The 20,361-nt window shown below is 43.7% G+C and overlaps 1 protein-coding gene across 2 annotated transcripts in view; it reads right to left on the reverse strand.

The window, feature by feature from the left end:
• Nucleotides 1-15,054: 15,054 nt before the first annotated feature.
• The window catches only part of ELAVL1 (ELAV like RNA binding protein 1), a 39,816-nt gene continuing 34,509 nt past the window's right edge, over nucleotides 15,055-20,361 (reverse strand). Inside the window, exons 6-7 of one of the 2 annotated variants that reach the window (XM_084221133.1) lie at nucleotides 18,228-18,341; nucleotides 15,055-17,162 (exon numbers count right to left, since the gene is read on the reverse strand). In XM_084221133.1, coding sequence (XP_084077259.1) covers nucleotides 16,838-17,162; nucleotides 18,228-18,341 — 439 coding nt within the window. In that variant the 3' untranslated portion in view covers nucleotides 15,055-16,837. The remainder of the gene's footprint in view (nucleotides 17,163-18,227; nucleotides 18,342-20,361) is intronic. The other variant, XM_084221134.1, reaches the window with a different exon arrangement.

The following is a 20,361-nucleotide window of genomic DNA, read 5'->3' on the forward strand; positions in this document are numbered from 1 at the left end:
GGAGTTGGAAGGGCCCTGTCAGCAGAGCACTGCTGACATCCTTCCTTTGGATCTCAATGTGCTTTGGTTTGTGTTTTACTAAAAGTGAAAAAAAATAACAAAATAACTCAATGCTGTAGCATGTGGCAAAACAGAATCCAAACAACAGATGTGAAAACCAGCCCAAAGCTCTCTTTTAATTTCAAATATTACCCACTTCAAAATTAGTCTGCAAGTTTTCTAGAACAGTTTTGAAAAGTCTCTTCCACAAAATTTTTTGAAGGCAATTATTTAAATCTATTAAAACCCCATGTTCCCCCGTAAACTAAAGCAAAGATTTCCAAAGCATCTCTGAAGGACAGATATGGCTCAAGTAGGTTTTTTTTTTTGACAATCACACCATATAACCTCTATTAAATGTTCCCCTAAGGATTGAGTGCCTCCCTGGGGATGTGTTATCTGCCTCTCCTTTTCCAATTCACTGTATGCATTTATTTCCTTGAGGAACTCCTAATTTTGTCTGATGTGATAATAAAACTTTCTAGAGGATCTGAATGAATTAACTCAGTCCCTCTGCAGGCAGGTGCAGCTCAGTCCATCACCCAGGGTTCCACACACCACAGCCCAGGGCAGCGCAGAACGCGGCGCTCTGAGAGCACAGTGAGGCACATCAGGGCCTGTGTTCATGGGACCATTTGCAAACTGTACAAGAGTTAACAGTTCAGATCTAGCTCATAAACTGCCATTCAATGCTCACATGCAAAAAATCTCATCCCACCCCCTGCCATGGCAGGGACACCTTCCACTACCCCAGACTGCTCCAAGCCCCCTCCAGCCTGGCCTCGGACACTTCCAGGGATCCAGGGGTAGCCACAGCTGCTCTGGGCACCCTGTGCCAGGGCCTGCCCACCTAACAGCCAAGAATTTCTTTCCACAATCCCATCTAACCCAGCCCTCTGGCAGTGGTAAGCCATTGTCCCTTCTCCTGGCACTCCAGGCCCTTGTCTCCAGTCCCTCTCTGGGTCTCTTGCAGGTTCTCCATAAGTTGCATCTGCACCTTTGCTGGGCCCTTAGGGCTTGTGTTTAGACACCCCCCCCAGCCCCCCAGTGCCCTGCAGACCCCATCAGCCCCCAGCCATGCACAGCACAGGGTGCTGAGGTGCCCCATGGACTCTTTACCTTGGGCCTCCTCCACCAGCCTGGGCAATTCTGCAGCGCGTCCCACCTCACCGTGCTGGATGTTCTCCAGATCCAAACTTCACAGGATTCAGTGTGGGGAGGAAGCTGTAACATCCTTCTGTAAGATGCTCCAAAATCCAGGTCAGGAGTAGCAGGTGCAGAGGTCCTGGCACCCAGGTGTGCAATGTACACTTACCTTTGTTTTCTGGAAGCTTTGTGTCTCATTTAAACTACACAGAGGAAGTGTCCTGTAGCCAACAGTGAGAGCCAGGCACCTTTCTGAGCAGTACATCTCAGGCTTTAGGAGTAGATGTCTTCAGAAGGCTCTTACTGACGGGTTTGGACTGGGCGCTAAGACTTTAATAGTTTGAGTCAGTAGGTGAATCCCACCCTAAATTACATGTCTGAGCAAGAGACCTATTTTTAGAATCCTGAGCCTTCAAACTCTAAAAGGCCATACTGTAGTTTTCCCTCTGAGCCATGGACTTAGGCAAATCACAGCTCAACACAGACAGGAAAGAACAGTAAGGCTGAAACATTGCACCCAACCCAAAACTTGCTGCTCCACTTACTTGGCCATTTCACCTCAGAGATCTTCTACGCACTGTCCTTCCTGGAAACACGACAAAATGGGTATTTGGCCATTCTCCTCCTTCTTTCCCTTTCAATATTCCTGGAGTCTTCAACCACCTGCAAAGCAGGATTTTCAACCAGATTCTGGTGCTAAAACATTGAGAAGAGCAGCATCATAACTCCAACTTCAGAACACTGCGTTGTCTTCTACCCATCTCACTCCATTTCTCTGCCTTGCTTTCTGTACCCCCAGCAGTTACTTTGACAGGCTGCGTCACTAGAGACAGACAAAGCACATGCTCTTTGCACTTACAGCCTGGCAGAGATCTGCAGGTGGTGTCTCAGCTCAAGCCAGGCTAATTTCCTCACAATTCTCCTCCTAATGCCAACAAAATGCGAATCCTGACCTTTAATTGCTGGGTTTTACTGCTCATGTATCAAGTGATTCTTCCCCACAGGATGCAGCATCCACCCAGTTGCTATTCAGAGTTATGAGCTGCTTTTCCCAACCATGCTTCCCTCTAACCTGAGCACCAACCTGCATTTCCTAGACACGAAGCCTTAAGTAGGAAATAAAACATTCATATCTATCCTTCCAGAGCAGCAATTACCCACTTGCTCACAACTAGTTATCAAAGCAGAACTCTGTTCTAATTCACCCTCTCACCTTTCCAACCAGGTGCAAACCAAACACACAGGGAAGTGCTCAGGCTCTGGGTTCACCTATGGACCTGAATTATTTCACCTTTTGAAGACACAATCATAAAACCTGCCTTTCCCCTCGTGATCCAGCAAAGGCAGGAGCCAAGGCAGGTCTCAGCAGTGACACAGCCAAGCAGCAGAGAACAGGAACCACCTGGTGAGTCCCACTGCTCAGGGTGAACACCACGCGTCCCCCCAACAGCTCTACTGGGGCATTAAACCCCCCAATATTGGCAGATATAGAACAACCAGAGACACAAGAACCCTGCAAATGGGCAGATATGAACAATCAGGACTCCTCTTCTGTTTTCCATCACACCCTCAAGCACTCAAACACAGCTGAAAAGAAAAAGCACCCACCAGGAACATCCACTGCTGCCAGCGCCAACAGCCACATGATTTCACCTGCTCTGAGTCGGGCTGGGGACAGGGACCACCACATCCTGGTGCCCAAAGAACGGCCAGGTAACAACACCCTGTTTCACAAGGAAGAACCCAGGGCTGGGTGTCTGTACCAGGAGAGCCAGGGTAGAGCCAATCCCCTCCTGTGTGCACAGCTCATGGGGCCACCCTGGCTGTACTGATGCTCCTGGCAGCCACACACAGCAGGTAAGCTCTGCCCTCCTCACCAAACCACCCCTCAGCTCGATTTCCCCTGAGACCATCAGGAACACACTGCTTTAACCCAGGATTGCAAAGATTGCTCTGAGGAGGATTTGATTCAGTGACAAGCTCCAAAAGTCCTTGGCTGGCTCTGGACAGCAAACAGCCGTGTCCATCATCACCGCAGAGCCAGCACTGACTTCACCTGAGAAACGTGTTGAGCTGGTCAAAGTTGTCAACAGCAGGTTCTGGTGTGCACAATTCATCCTCATCACTGCATCGCCACCCTACATAACACACTCACTTCCCTCATCTCCCACCCTCATGAGGAAAACCACCAAATTGCTCAGCTGGTTCCCTGTCACAATAAGCAAGGCAAGATGGCTCAGTTCAGCACAAACACATATCACAAGGTTTGGGCCTCTCCATCTATTTCCTCATAAGCAAAAAGAGCACAACAGCAGCGCCACATGCTGTACCTGGGAATGGAACATCCAAAAAGCTTCTCTACTTCAGTTTCTTTGGGAGAAAGAATTCACTCTCTGCTCTTTCTGAGCATCCTACGTCACCTGTGCCACCAACTCCTGAACAAGAGATGCATCGAGATTTTGAACTTCCCATCAACAGCCTTCCACTGCATTTTCATAAACAAACAAGTGACAATATTGCCAGTAGACTGCCAGATCCTGTCCTGGAAGGATTTCCCCACTCCTAGCATCTCCCAGCCAAAGGATACAGACTGGTAGCACACACAGATGTAAATGAACTACCCCAGCAAGAAGCTCTTCTGGAGAGCTCCAGTGCTGTGTCACAAGTTGCTACAAAGCACATGACTGAGCCTACAGCACTCACATGGACTCTCCTACTCCCACAGGCCATGAACAATTTACAACCAGTGCTCCCTCCCACAGCTGTGTCCCACATCCCTGTTACCCCTGTCGTAGCTCCTGGCTCCTGAACTTGTCTGTGCACTCTGCATCACACCCAACCCATGCTCTGGGCCAGAGCATTTACACTCCTTCTGCCTCTCCAAAACCTCTCCTCATACAGGAGCGTGAGAATGTGGAAGTCAGGAAAGAGCTACAGCATCCCTCCACAATTTCTAGCAGAGGATGCCATAGCACATACATGATACTTCAACACAGGTAAATGCTGAAAATGCATCCCAAAGATCTGGGAAATTAGCACTATCCCACCAGCTGAAAACCTCCTGCTAACCCTTCCTTGCTGCCTTTCTTCTTTAAACCAACTCTCACCCTAAATTTCCTGTATTTGTAACTACCAAAATTTATTTAGTGGTATGCAATACCATGTGAAATGCTTTACAAAAGTCCACGTAAATGGGAGTTACTGAATTTTAAAAATCTATTTACTTACTATTCTCAAAGTAACTTAGCAAATTAATTCTTCTGTGACAAAATGTATTTGAACATTTTAATTTAGCTCTGTATCTTTAAATTCTGTTATTCAGAATTTGAAGCATATGGCTTTAAAGGAGTTTTTTGACAATGCCTTGGTGGGATGGAGCCTCCTCAGTTCAGAGCCCCTTGGAAGAGGCTGCCACAGCCTTCATTCCCTACTTCAGCACTTAGCAGGGGTGTCCTGTCTATGGAAACACATGGTGCAGCACAGGGATCAGTTTAACAGGGGTGTACCGGCCCATGCCATACACTCCTAGTACACATTCGTCTGTGATGTGTGATTTTCTACACATGAGACACTGTCAGGAGGGACAAGTTAATGTACTTGCTGCCTGCTCAAGATCACATCTCTCCTGGCTTTAGCATGGCCAATACCTTGCAGGTCCTTGTACCTCCACTGCCCAACCTTCTGTAACCAACCAACACACCACAACCTCCCTTTGGCTGAACATGGAGCTGCTTCCTTCCCCACTTCACAGCTTACAAATAGCTCATCTCCTTCCTGACCTTTGACAAGTACCTTTGGTTTCCCACCAGTCCTCCACTACTCCATTTACTGTGATTTGGATTGGATTTTTGCCAGTGCAGGTTTTTTGCCTTTTGCCAGGTAGTCAGACTGATGATTGCACCAGCAGTTTTAACTAAGAAGTGACTCCAAGGACTGTCCTTCACATCCACAGTCCACACTCTAGTCTAGCTGGCTTTTCAGAATAATTAATTCTTACCGCTTTCTTGAGCCCCCAGCTGACCCCAAGCACAATCCAGTGCACTTTTTGATTAAAGTGCCACATTACACAGCCTGATCCCAACCCTTTAATTGCCCCTTTAGCATGGCTGAAACGGGGACTACAGGGGAACCAGATCCAAGAACTGATCCAGGTTTAAAGGAACCACTGGCAAGACTTATGTTTCTTTTAACTAAAGAAATGCCTACCAAGTTTTATCAGCACGAGTAAGATGACGGTGGAAGGTTGGTGTAAGATGCTGGACACTGGAGCAACACCAGCACCTAAAACATATCCAGAGCTCACCTCTGGAGCCCTATTTACACCTTCAAAGACATTTGATAATTATTATTCTGATTATGGGGTTTTTTTAGGACCTCAATATCTGAAATCTTCTAATACAAAAACATTTATGAAGCTGTACCATGTAACATTATTTTAATAACGTATTAAGCTTTCACACAGGAGGGAAATGCACCCATTGCAAGGAATTCCTCCTCCATCTCCAGCAAGGAACAGCAGATGGACAGCACCCAGCTGACACCTCAGTCAGCAGCACTGCCCCACAGGCCCCACTGCCTCCCAGGTGTAGGACCAAATGCCAAAGTATTTCTGAGCAAAATCACTTCATCCTTGTCCATGTTAAGACATCACACCTCTTTCCCTCCTTTTGTTTGCGCAGCAAGTTAAGCAAACCTTCTGTTAGGACTTGATGCTGTTCACCATCCTCACTGAGCAAAGGGCTGACACAGTTCCTATCAATCAATTCCCTACCCTGTGCTGACCCCAGTGCTCCCAACAGGGATCCTTCCTGTCACGTTTCACAAATTGCACCAGGCTGCCTTGATCTCACCAATTCAACAAGTCTGTCCTTTTTCTGTTTTATTCCTCCTTGGATACAAGCAGCTCTCATTATTCCCTCACTCAATCCCAGAGTGGATAATGACAAAGAAGCTGGACATCCAATTCCACGGAGTGGACATTAGAGATGTTCTTGTGTAATATGAAGATTTGTCATATGAACATGGAAAGACTAAAATAAGGGCAAATATTCCATTGCAAACATTCATTCTTCGCAGTCCAACAGGACATGAGGCTCTCATATGTCCAGCCAAGCACAGAGCACCAAGATCGGAACAGAAGCACAAAGCTTCTCAACCAGTTTCCATCATACAGCTCTTGTTCTGCCTTTGAGCATCACTATGCTGAAGTAAGATAAAAGGCAAATCAGGGCAGCCAGAATGTTCCAGCAACTATTACAGTGTTAGAGGCACCACTACCCTGGAATAAAACACCTGGTGCAAGTCTTTATGAGCTACCTGAGTGACTAAACAAGGCACAGACATCACAGTGAGTCAAACCTCAAACCTGAACTTTGTGTTGTTCAGAAAAGCAGCTCTGAACACACTGGAACAAAGCTTTGCCATGTTTTATCTAAAAAAGCATGAGCAGCCCCGATGTCCCTCCAGGAATCCAGTGATGGGGGCAGGGGGCCTGGCCATGCAGCCCAGGCTGTCGTGCTGTGCCGTGGCATGCGCAGTTCAGCCACTGCCATCTCTCTAGAACCACAGTCCTCCTTGCAGCTGAACTGTCTTCCTTCCATCATTCCTGCAGTAAGAAAAGATTAAAACATTAAGACCCATGGAATATAGTAAAAACAGAAAGGGGGAAAATACAGAGTAAAGGTAGCTTAAAACAAAATCACTGATTTCTGAAGTCACTGCCTCCCACAGAGTGACAGCACTGTATCTCACAGGGAGAAGGGAATGAGGTGCTCCCTGAGCAGCAGCGATATGGTACAATACAGGACCACTGCTGAGAAACACTGAGACACAACATACGGATAGGGCAGTTTTCCAGAGTTAGAAAAATGTGGATATTAAATTCTAAGAGGGGCATTAATTTTCTTAAACGTCCATAGCTTGCTCCTCACATCACTGTAGAGTTGTGACCAATGCCTTAGAAAGCTTCACATAATCTTGTATTTTCAAAGCCGTACATCTCTGCACTGAGCAAGATGTGGGACAGCGCAGATGTGCCATTCCACATGTGCTATAAATAGCACCTATACAGCAGAGACAGTAACACACAGCTGACAGCTATGTGTACCTACTCTAAATGTATAATTCCAGTCTACACATGTTTTATTACACACAGGCATTACATGTGTGTGTACACACACATACAAATGTAGATGCACTCTATGTCTCTTGAAAGATGAAAAGAAGAAGGAACAAGCTGGGACAGAAAGGTAAAGCAGGATACATGGTCACAAAAGTGTTTAATCACAAATTCTGCAAGTCTGGTTAGACCAAGACCAAACCCCTCTGTGCAAGGACTGAGAAGCACAAGCTACTTACCACAGCTGTTCACAGGCTGCAAGACAGCCTTGGAGTCCTGCCAGTGCCTCCTCCCATGAGAGCAGAGCTGGAGCCCATGGCAGGAAGCAGCTCAGCACTGCTCACACTGCCCCAACTCTGCTCCCAAGCCAAAGCACTCCTGCTCTGCTCTCCTCTACGAGCCTTCTCTTGGGGCAGAATCTGTTCCAACACATTCAAACAGTAGGTTTAACAGGTTTGTTAAAGTAGGTCTAACAGCTCCTCTGATCCCTACGCTGAGAACACAGGAAGCCTCAAACTTATTTTTATTAAACTCAGTTCTTTGTAAGCTCTAGTTTGAGCACATGCTCCTTTGTAAGCATGGAGCTCCAGCCCTGCAGGGAGAAGTCAATTCATTCTGGAAAGGTCAACCTTCAGAATGTTATAAACCACACTTAAAAGTCAAATAAAGTCAGTCTGTATTTTAACTCTGCCAAATTTGGTTTAAATTAATTTTGATGCAATGACGCATTATTTGCTAATGAGATGTTAGCACAAGTTATGTTCTGACAAACTAGGTTCAGAGTCCCATTTTGCTCATCACTGTTTCTACATATAAACATTAAAAAAAAAAAAAAAGACAAAAAAAGGAAATGTGTCACAGTGCAAAGAGCGAAACACTGTGATTTATTCACCTTCATTCAGCTGCTCAGATAACACCCATGTGTTAAACCACTCCCAAATGCTCCACTTCCTCTTTCTGCCCTCAGTACAGGATGAAGCACAAGACAGTTTAGGGAAAAGAAAGGCAGTTTCAAAAACCAGGATTCTAAAGAAGAGGAGGTATTTAGGGCCCCCCTAACACTGAGCTGAGGAAGCACAAGGGAAGGAGAATGAAGGAGGGGGGGAAGGCAGCCAGGCTTTCCTTACATAGCTTTCCTTGCTCACTGCCACTGCCGGGACAGAATCCGGAGCACGCGTACTGTCATGTCAGCATGACCCAGGACACTTCTCACACTCATAGTCTTCCCTTTATTTTTAAGGATAGTAAATACAGAGAAAAGGGTTCAGTCATCCTTCTCTGACATATCAGTTTAACACCTTTTTTTCTCCCCGCCTCCTTCTTTCATTGTTCTGGAAACGAAGGAGGTGAAGTTTGGAAGCAGGATACCACAAGAGCACAGCAAGGAAGGGGAACAGTCAAAAGCCAGGGAGTCTGCTGGGAATTTTGCAAAAACCAGAGTCCCTGTCTGGGTGTTAATGAGTCTACACAAACTTTTTTGGTTTGATTTTAAAAAATGTGCCATTTCTGACAGGCTAGAACTTCACATGGCCATGTCTGTTATTAAGCTTTTTGGAATTTAATATATTTTTTCCCTCATGATTTTTCATAGAAGAAAAACATGGAAAATACCATAGTGGTCAAAATAAACATGAGCAAAGTGAACCACATAGGATGAACTCTGGTGGGAGCAAAAATGGAGAAGGTGTTCCAGCTCCATGCAAAGGAAAACCCAGGAAAGGTCTAAATCCTGATGAAGCATTCCTGAATACACCAGAGGCTGCACATTCAACAATCCACTGATATAATGGCAGGAACAGAAATTCTCAATTCTGCTCTTTACCAATTTAGCTTAACAAATAATTCCATATGGTGAACAGTGCTGAACTGAGAAATTCCCATCACAGAAAAAGTAACTGCAAATCTAAAAACTCCTGAGTTGGAAGAGATCCTGAGCTGAGGCAGCACTGCCACATGTTCCATGACATCATACATAAAACACTATCTATATCTGTTACTTTACATCACTTTTCTCAGTAAGTCTTTAAGAGAAAAATCAGAGGCAATGTGTCAAAGATACAACAATTAGCCTAGCTCTCAGAGCTATTTCTGTGACTAAAGGACAGGAGGCACCTGCTGAAACCCAGCAGGACAGATTTCAGCTCACCAAAACTAAAAGTTTGTTTTGGTGAAGAAAGGACTAAGACTGGAAGCCAGTGTGTGCAGAGCCAGCAGGATTACATGTGATCGTTCAGCCAAAAGGACGTGCTCCCAGAAGCATTTCTGGAAAACTCCCCTTACAGAAGCTCCCCCAGGGTTTGACCTGGGTTGTCTGTCCTGCCCCAGCCTAACCCAAGGAACCAGGGAGCCTGACCTGCACTGATGGTTCCTCCCCATGGAATCACAGCTGTTAAGTTGGAAAAACCCTCAAAGGCAATCAAGCCTAACCACCGAGCTGGCAGCACCACCGTGTTCACCACTGGCCCGTGACCCCACGCCACAGCCAAGCGGTTCTGGAACACTTCCAGGGATGGGGACACTTCCCTGGGCAGCCTGTGCCAGGGCTCGACAACCTGGCACAACCTGCAGAAAATCTTCATCCAGTCTGAACCTCCAAGGGGCCAACGTGAGGCGTATCCCCAGGAGCTCCTGAAGAAGTTTCACACACATCTCTAAATAACAGTATAGCTGGGCTTTGGGTTTGGTTTAATCAGGAAGAAAAATGTAAGATAAAGACAACATTTTTTTCCCCTGAAAAATAAAAACGAAACAAAGCCCCTTCTTTTAATTCCATCTTTCTAACAAGGCCACAAGTTACAAAATCTTTAGTGGAGAAACCTTGATTGGCCTATTCCTGAACACAGTTCAGATTCTTCTGAAAACATGTCAAATTCCAAACTGCACAATAATAATCCAATTCCTGCAGGGAAAAAAAGACAAAATATGAACAATTAAGTAAAAGCCTAATTCTATTTTGAAGTACACCACCCTTCAACAGGGCTCAAGTAAGATTATCCCAAGTATGTTCCAAACAAGTGCTCAACAAAACCAGCCATGAACATGTGGCAAAAGTACAAAAACTCCTTTGCACTATTAACACAGATGATGTCATTTAAGTCTTAACACCGGTGTAAAATATCTAAGAGTTGTTTCATTTAATTTTGAAAATCCATATAGAAAACAATGTTCATAACTCCATCCACAGGATTCTACAAAACTGCTGCTTCATCAACAAATCTTTGAACTGTTTCAATATGAAAACTCAATTTTTTTCAAACTGCTCAAAAATCATTGCAGAGAATTTCCAAGCACTTGAATTGAAGCACAACCAAAGTATGAACTCGGTACATTTTTGCAGTTATTTCTAAAATAAGTTAATTTACATAAATCATCTCAAAATAACACAATGGGATTCAACTTCATTTTAGACATTTGGAAAGCAGTGTCATACTTTATTTAAAGTAAACCCATGTAAAAACAAAGTTTAAATGAAAATGGTACCTGAAAAATAAATTATTTGATATAAAACAAATCAATAACTTAAAAACACACTAAATATACAAAATGTGTAACCATATACTGTACAGTATGGAAAGCAATTGATAAAACCTTCTGTCTCACAAACAGATTAATTTATAAACAAAAGATTACATAAGTTAAAGGAAAGGAAATCAATAAAAAGACTAGAAGTACAGTATTATTCAAATTACTCATCAAATAAAGGCTTATCCCAACTTATGTTTCAAATGTCTCAAGTAATTTTCTTCTCAATGACCAAGTGAAAAAGTTCATCCATACTACTAAAAACTTGCTCAAAAATGTTTAGAAATAAGGAACAACAGTAGGAGAATATTGAGATTCTAAAATGTGAACACAGAAGCAATTTTCCAAGGTTTCAGGTGGCAGTTCTACCATTACTGTTTTCCCATCATTAGCAACAAAAGAGAATTTTAGTGCTGAAAACTCCACTCAACAGAAAAATATTTCTAAACCTTTGTTGCTGTTGGATCAAGTGTGATCTAGAAGGAATCTCCAGATTTAAATGTCAAACCCACCCATGGGGTGATGAGTTATGCTTTAGAGATCATAAAGACTTGGACTGGTTTTAAATCATGCAGGATGAGAAAGCAACAGTGAGTTTGGTTTTGTCTGACTACATGAGACTACTACAAACAGCAAGCACTGAAATGATGCCGTACCTGATCAACCTACGAGCGGCTGCTCAGAAAGGAGCGGTGACTTTCAATCCACTGGTTGGCATGGAGGCACCGCCTCTTCCGAGCGAGAGGGAGGGAACTGAGACCCTTCTTATGAACTCCACATTTTTTCATTTTTTATATTAGTAAGGAGAAACCCAGTAATAATAAATACAATAATCAGAGAAAATAACCACTGGCCTCTTGAGCTCTGGTTTTATCCATTCTACTGTGCTGAGCAGCCAATCTTGAGAAGTGCAGAGCTACATTAGAGGAACTTGCCGAAGGCACAAAAAGACTCTCCTGCTTCCAAATAGAGAATAAAATACCTCAGGTGACAAATTCATCTCTTGGAAAATAAAAACAAAATGAGAAAAAGCCAAAACACAAGTGCAGCTCCTCTCAGAGAGCTCAAGGGGTTGGTGTTTCTTTATGCTAAAGGTGAATTTGGTCCCTTCCCTCTAAAGCTATTTGTAGATGCCTAAATGTAAATATGTAACAATAAGGTGCTTCATCGACAGAGTTATAAAGGACACACTTCTTCATTATGGAAATAAAAAATATGGTGACCTTCTGGTAAAGGCAGCCTCCAGACAAACTGCTCCATGTCTATTTGATTGAACCAGGCTACCAGCAGCTCACAAGAGCTGTGTGTTAGAAACCTCCCACAAACTCTAACCTTCTGCAGGCAGAGCTATCAGAGGAGCTACTTTGAATAAACAGTTTATCATATGACCTGTATATTGATTTAGATAAGTAAATGTGGGGACATTCTCCAAGTCTGTTTTTTTAAAGCATATATGTAATGATAAACTATCCAAAAAGAAAATTGTGTTATTGCCATTTAAAATGCACTGAAAAAAAAAAATCTTTCCTGAAATATTGGAAGAATTTCTACTTTCTTGACCTTACCCAGAACATTAAAGCAGCATAGAATTCTAACAAATGCTGAAGGACTTTAAGGACTATTCATTTTCCAAACTCAGCCTTAAAATAATGGATCACCTTTACAGTTAGTTCACCATTTTGGTTTTGACTGCTGGATATTCTTTCTATAAATGATACCAAGTTTTTTTTTAAACTTTTTTAAAAAAGATTTTTAACTGCTTTGTATAAATAACATTACTGCAATGCTCAATTCCCCTATAAAAATAGGTGTCCTCTCCATGCAAACACCCTTTGGTCATCTGGACAAGGGCAAGTGACCACACACTGACCAAGCAGTGTTCACTGCAGTGACAATTTATCCTGCTCCAGTGACTTGTCTCTGGATTTTCCATGGTTTTCATACTCACATGATACAGATGTACAAAAAACATATCCAAGCAAATGGAAGGAAAAGCTGTGTGGCCACACACACCACGGTGGTGATGTGACTTCTCCCCTCACCCTAAGAGCTGGATCCTGAAGCCTTTCCCAGTCCCAGAGCCAGAGCAGATGCAGGGACTGGCAGAGGAAGGCTCAGGAGGCAACAGTAACTCCACTGGCCAGTCTCTGACAGGAGAGCGGAGCAGCTCAGGTAAACCAAATTTTATGATAATGCAGCTTGAAAAATAAAATAAAATAAATCCAACACTTCAGTGCACAGACACCACCTAACAGGGAATCACTGAGAACCGAACACACCGAGCTGCTCCGATTCTGTTCACGCCTGGATTTCTGGTGTTGCCATCCCCTCACCTGAAGGATCCGCATGTGCCTTTGCCAGCTCACACCAAGCACATACAGAGATTCCTCTTCCATATTTATGTGGGATTTCCCTATCTGCTAATGGTTAACAGGAGGTTCACAGGTGATGAGGCTCATGGCCAGCGTTCTGCATGGGGTGAATTCCATTCATGTGGACATCTGGGAAGCAAATGCAGTGACTCTCCTCAGCATCTATACGTGAGACCCTGAGACAGCAGCACGAACAACTCTGTTTTCAGCAGAAATTACACCTGGTCCTTCAGAACCTACACCAGGAGCTGTCCCAGGAGACTCTTAACCTACTCTAAAGGACCCCAAAACACTCCCATCTCAGCTGTTCCTGTAGCACATCTCACCAAAAAGTACGGACCAAAAAATTCAGGTCTCCAGAATCTGATTATCACATTCTCGTCCAGCAATGAAGACTTTCCAGAACTCTCTACCTCAATGAGACCACTGAATCTCATGAGCAATGTGAGACCTCTGCTTTGAGACAGCCTTAGGTTCTACAAAGATCCTGTAAGTGCTTACTGATAGAAGCACCACTTGACAGAAACACCTGGCTTCCATCAAATGGATGGATGAAAAAGCAGAGCACTCTTGGAGAATTAAGAGGCCAAAAACTCTCTTGAAACAGGTCTGTTCAAGTGAGAGCTTCAAAGCAGTGTGAAGCGGAAACCAGTTGCTCCTATCTTTTGGGCAGAAAAACTCCTGGTAGATGTCTTGGTAGAATTTAGTTTCCACCCCCAGAAGCTTCCTTTTGGTCTTTACTAGTAGGATGCGCAAGCGTTTTGGTTTAGGACCAAAAGCATGAAGGATACATACACAATTTTTTCTGGACTTCAGCTATTTATGCCAAGATTTTATTGACTGTTAGAATAGCACAGATCATACACTACTTCTGGTATCAGCTCTGGATATTAGCAGGAGTTTTTCCTCTTTTCCTGACTTGAGCAGCAGTGCTTTGCTCATACCAATTGCCTGAAAATTATTATCCAAGCAACTATCAACGAAAGCTGGAATCAGACCTTTCCTAAAAGAAATTGTTGTAGTAGCGGTACAAAACCATGTCCTGCATTTCCTTCTTACTTAGCAAAGAATGAGAGATGGAAAAACAGGGAAGCAGCGGAAAAAGAAAGGAACAGTGATGCCAGAAAGCATTCAAGAGAAGGGGTTTTTCAAAAGTGGCAGAACAGCAATGGGCTACTGCCACGGCCAGCGTGCTTGGAACCAGTACTGAAAAAGTCATGTTTAGGGGTCACTCGCTGGAAGTCTGAGCCCTCGCTAAATATCGTGATAAACCAGCAACTCCCATTTTAGTTTAGCAGCAAATTTATCTTAAATGGAATAAAGGAAGAGAGAATGACAGGAACTGGGAATGACTACAGCCCACTCCTGTGGAACAGGACAGTGCAGGGCTCAACAATGACGGGACATGTAAGAGAACTGCTCTGTACTACACAGCTTTAGCTTGGGAGGACGCCCAGAACGCTTCCGAAGCTCTCCGCGTACGCAGAAAGGAAATAATCACAGATGTGATAAATGGGTGGTGATGAACTGGTGGAAGGAAACCTCTGACAGCCAAGAGCAGCTTTGGGGGGTGGCAGTGGCCTGGTTGCTGGGTCACAGTCCCTGTTCCACCGAGCACTGAGCATCTCAAGAGATGGGCAGGGAACAGACGGGCAGGAGAGGCAAGGTTGGACGCTTTAACAGGAAAAATCCCACCTGCATTCACTGTACACAAGCTCAAAGTCAGCAGAAGGCTGCTCGCTGGGCCAAGGCCTATCTGTAGGGTTTCGATATGTCCTGGGCAGGTCCAGGAACATCAGCAGCTCCCACAGGTCCTCCCTGGAGCTGGGCACCAGCTCAGCCACATGTGGAGGCTGAGGGAGCCCTCAGGCTGTGCAGATCCCATGGCAGGGAAAGGACAAGGAGAGGACAAACGGCGGCAAGCACAAGGCAAGGTCAGCTGGGGATGGAGTGAGACGAGCAGGCAGCATGGACTGGCCTCTCGAGTTTGGAAATGAACTCTGGGGCTGGTAGAGATTCAGGCAAAACAAGGAGACACTGCATTAAACTGCCACAGACCTCATTTCCACACCTGCCCTACCTACACAAACACCAGAGCCAAGTCTCTAGTTGTGCACAGCAGCTCACACACCTGTACAGGCATGGTCAGCCTTCCCAGTTTTCCTACCCAAGCACACCTGAGGGTTCCATCAGTCTGTGACACTCATTTCTATGTGACAGTTTATTGTGGTGCTTGTTTCAAAACTCTTTTCTTCTACTCATCTGTCAAAGCAGTAAATTAAAATTCTCTTAAAGCAGAGCTACAGTTCCTTAAACAGCACTCTGAAAGCTGGACATTTTGTGCAATACTTAGCAAAAAAAAGAACAGAAAATAAAAAACAAAACAAAATTTGAGCAAAACAAAATCAAATTTAATGTTCTTAAATGCAAAAGTAAAAACAAACAAAAAACACAAAAAAGCAAAAGAAAATTAACAGAAACAGAACAACTCAAAGTTTCAAGGCAGTCTGCAGAAAACCTGGGGGATTAATCTTTAAATCTACAAATCAAAGGGGTTTTTTGGTTAATATCTAACTTGCAAGTTGTAAGTACTTTTCTGCTGAGTGTTCAGTAAGTAAAGCTAGTTGTCAAAACAAAATCCTATTAAAATAGAAAAACTAGCACTCATTAGAAGGGATGCGAGAAATACAATGCTCAAATGTTTATAACTGGTTTTTCTTTACAAAATAGAACTGCCAAAGGAATTCCAACTACAATGATCTTGGAAAATGAGTAAGTATCTTGCTGCATTATAATGTACCAGTAAGTAGTGCACCATGCATTAAATATTTGGACAGAAGAGATTCAGTCTGATAAAGTAGCAACATATATTCACACTCGCTTTTTTGGAGTTTCATTTTGACTCTGAAATCTTCCCGGAGTTTCTTTGAAACTCTTTGGTCCATTCCTCTCAAAGTGGGTTTTAAAAGTCACGTTTCTAAAACCTGTGAATTGGACAGCTTGGCCACTGTTCAGTGTGCAACTTACCTCCTCAATGGTGTTAAAGTTAGGCTGGCATGCTACTACTTACAAGACCTTGACTTTAAAAAGCCTGATCCTCAACTAGACACAGAGTAATGAATATTAATTTATCAAACAATTTACTGTCAACTAAAACATTAGTATTTCTCAACTTTTCTTCCATACTACTGAAACTGAGGGGGAACAAAAGGACAGGGGGATGGGTAGGAAGAACAACATAAAACCAAAGAAAATCAATGAATTCAGCCTGATATTTTTCAGAAAATTCCAGTTTTTGCAGACAACATTCAATGAAACAAATGTTAGTCTCATAAGTGAAAGCATGCTTCAATTTTACCACCATCCAGAGGGTCTAGTTAATGCAATCTACTTAAGATTTCAGGGGACTTTTAACATGTTTTAAATGAAATAACTTAAAGGAACTTAAAATTGGTCTAACATTGTGGGATTTCAAACATTTGAACATGTCAGTTGCATCCCAGAATATAAAACCTTTTCACTTCTCATTTAGACTAAGACAAACACTTGTGAAAATTGGCGCAAAATGAGTTTTACACTAACAAAAATGTTTCAACTTCTGTCACTCCATTATCTATTCCATACAAAAAGCACGAGCAAGTTATTTGTGGGACTTGTTGGTTTTGAAGGAAACCTGTAAGATTTTGTCCCCCAGGCGGTAGCCATTAAGACTTGCTATGGCCATTGCAGCTTCTTCATAGTTTGTCATGGTCACAAAACCAAAACCTTTGCACTTGTTGGTGTTGAAATCTCGAATAACTTTCACATTGGTAACCGCACCAAAGGGGCCAAACATCTGCCAGAGGATTCCCTCATCAGCATCTTGACCAAGGTTGTAGATGAAGATACACCAGCCAGAAGATGCGTTTCCTGGAACATTTACACCAGAAAGCCCACTCATGTGATCTACACCCATAGGAGAGAACCTAGCAAATAAAAAGCACAATATTTCATGTTCAATTAAGCAAATTAACTTGAATGGGAAGCAACTGAGAATGAATATTTTATACATGGCACATCAAAACCGCCACATAAATGTTTCCCCATTCAAATTGACAATCAAATTGACAGCTGCCAGAAAAAAAAAAAAGTTAAGTATTCCAACTGCTTTACCAACAGGGAACTATCCTTAGAAATAGGCAAGGGACAAGCAAGGCAAGATTACATGATCACCTTCCCAGGGGACCTGGATGGATGCCTGAACTCAGCCAGGCTGCTCCGAGTGTCCAGGGCATTGCTGCAGAACTGCTTGAGTTCGGGGGCACAGGCAGCACCTCCCCAGAGGCCCCAGACACTCCCAGGCATCTCCCACTTATTTCACAGAAGGAGATTTTCTTTCACCCCATGCTCCTTTGCTTGCCTCTAAAAGAACATGTTGGGAAACTCTTTTAAGTCAAAGAGTTTCTTTGGGTTTGCTGGGGCAGGGGACGAGTGTTCTGGGTTCTTAGGAGCAGAGATTGTATGTATTAATTTCTTCTTCTGTGAAGCAGAACAAAACCTACTCCCTTTCCACCCAAAGGCAGCAGGTGCAGGCAAACACTCACAACATGAGCAGGCTCAGTGCAGTTTTATTATTCCAGTGTGTATGGATGGTTTTAATAATTTTTCCAGGAAAACTCAGATCTGACTTTATTGAACTGGATTTTTAAAGTCACCTACCCATTCTTCCTGAATCCTGCCTCCTTCACAATACCTCAGCAGGATTCATGCATAACAAAAAGTAAAAATCTTCTCCTTTTTATGTCTTGTTTTGTATTATTTTCTTTCCCCTAAAACCCACATTTCTAGTTCCCCTTTATTCTATTTCTGGCCTACACTCCAGAAAATCAAAGCTTCTGAATATTTTAGTGCAATATTAGGGTTGCACAGCTAAGCACTCAAAGGCCAGGAAATGTGAAAGTTAAGGTCAAAAACTCACTTTGAACCCTTGTGCTTATTTATTATTTAAAAATATGAGGTCATGTGATCATAGAAATATAATGATACTATACCAGGGGTTCCCAAATTGAGGTGTACCACTGGTGATTTGCAAACCCCTTAAAAGCGGTACACGAGCTGCTCTCTGCCAAGAGCAGGGCGGTGGCAGATCCTGATTCTCTGCTGACCTGGAGGAAACAGGGAAGGGATGTCTGGGCAGTGAATGCTGCAAAGTGCCAAATGCTTCCCCTCTGACTCTATCTTGCCATGCATCAAGGAGCTGCTGCTGCCTTTCTTGAGAAGGGAGGGCTCAAGGAGTATGGGGAGGGAGGGCAGCAGAGGGATGGCAGTGCACACTCACACTCACACACACACACTGTGCACTCACACACGAGAACCACTCAGTGCCCATCTCCCCCAGGCTCTCTGGTGCCCAGAGCTCCCTGCCTTGGAGACACCTGAGCTCCTGGACTCTCCTGTCCCCAGAGCAAGTGTCACTCCATCCCTCCCTCGCTGCTGCTCTGCAGCCCCGGGAGCTCCCAGAGCACAGTGGGACACTGCTGAGCTGCAGTAGCTCACAGCCAGCCAGCCCCAAGAAAAAATAAATTTGGGAAGCCTTGTACTACAGCCAAACTGAAAAAGCAGTTAGAAGTACCACAAGGTGAATGAGACATACCAACCCGTATGATCTGATGAAGAGGTGACACATCTGGTATTTCTTTTGGCTTTGTATAAAAACGATCCTGTGCTTGCATGCTTGATACACTTACTTGTTCTGGGCAGGTCTGTAGCTTCTTTCCAAGTGAGTAATAATCTGGTAGGATGAATTTATCTTAATATCTGTCAAGTTTCTATCTCAACAGATCACCAGTCCTGAATCCCTTCTCAAACCACTGAGCTCAGAATTGCCTGACGTTGGTTCCAGCAGTCAGTATAGCTCTGTCCCTGCCTGCTCCAAAGGCTCAGGCTCTGCCCAGGAGCCCAGGTAACACCGTATCATGATATTGCATATCCCATGCAATCAGTTGTAGAAGAGCAACTGGTGTTAAATGCAAGAAAACAAATCTAAATGCTTGTTACAGACAAAATAATTTAAAAAAGAAGCAAGTACCTCTGCTCTTTGGATACACTTATCTTCAAACAGATTGTCCTCTCTTCCTGCTTTGTCTCACAGAAATGTTACAGGTTTATTCAAATACTCAAAACAAACAAAACAGGGTAAAACCAAAGAAGCCCCCCAAAAGATTAGAAAAGTAATTAAAAAAAAAACAACCAAGCCCAATCTGTAGGAAATACTATTCAGCTGTTCTGATGAATGTATCTTCTCACTTGGCACAAGAGGGACCCCAGCTCTCACACACCTCAGGGTAACAGCCTGCAATGAGCAGGGCCAGAGCAGCTGACACACAGATCTCTGTCCTACCAGGACAGATTTTTGTGGCCACGCCAATTTAAGATGACCTTTAGGAAGTTACACTTACTAAGGATGTTTAAAAGAACACCCTACTATGGCAAACACAAAGGCCAGCAGAGATCCAGGACGTTTCAGACAAAGTGGTTTTAAAATTCCTTTAATATTGTAATTTGAATGATCTCAGTCAGCACTCTTACAGCTGGTGTCCTCATTCCTGTTGAAATTATTTTTATACTGTCTCCTCCACGCTGCTTTTTCAACTCTCCTGAAGAGCCTGTAGCTGGTGTTATTTGTGGATGGTTCTTTCCAGCCACGCTAACCTAATATGCCAACATCTTGGGGCATTAGGTATAAACAACAGTGTATTTTCCATCATAACTCTTTTTCATTTTATAAGCTTCTCCTTTCTATTAATGACCTTTTGCTCCCTCTGCCATTAAACAGACAGCCTGCTTCATTTAACAGATCCTGAGATTAGATTAACTCACTGGAGGATGTAATCTCAGAAATGACACTCCTAAATGAAAGCAGTTTCTTTTTAGTCTCTGCAAGTCCTATAAATTCTTTTCATAGAACCACAGGATCTCCTGAGCTGGAAGGCACCCTCAGGGATCATTGATCCCAGTCCCCGTCCCTGCACAGCCACCCCAACACCCCCACCCTGAGCAGCCCTGAGAGCTCCTGCAGCTCTGGCAGCCTTGGCACCATTCCCTGGGGACCTGGGCAGTGCCCAGCAGCCTCGGGGGGAAGAACCTTTCCCTAAAATCCAACCTAAACTTCCCCTAACATAGCTT

Source organism: Fringilla coelebs (genome assembly GCF_963513975.1).
Source record: "Fringilla coelebs genome assembly, chromosome: 24".
Lineage (NCBI taxonomy): Eukaryota > Metazoa > Chordata > Aves > Passeriformes > Fringillidae > Fringilla > Fringilla coelebs.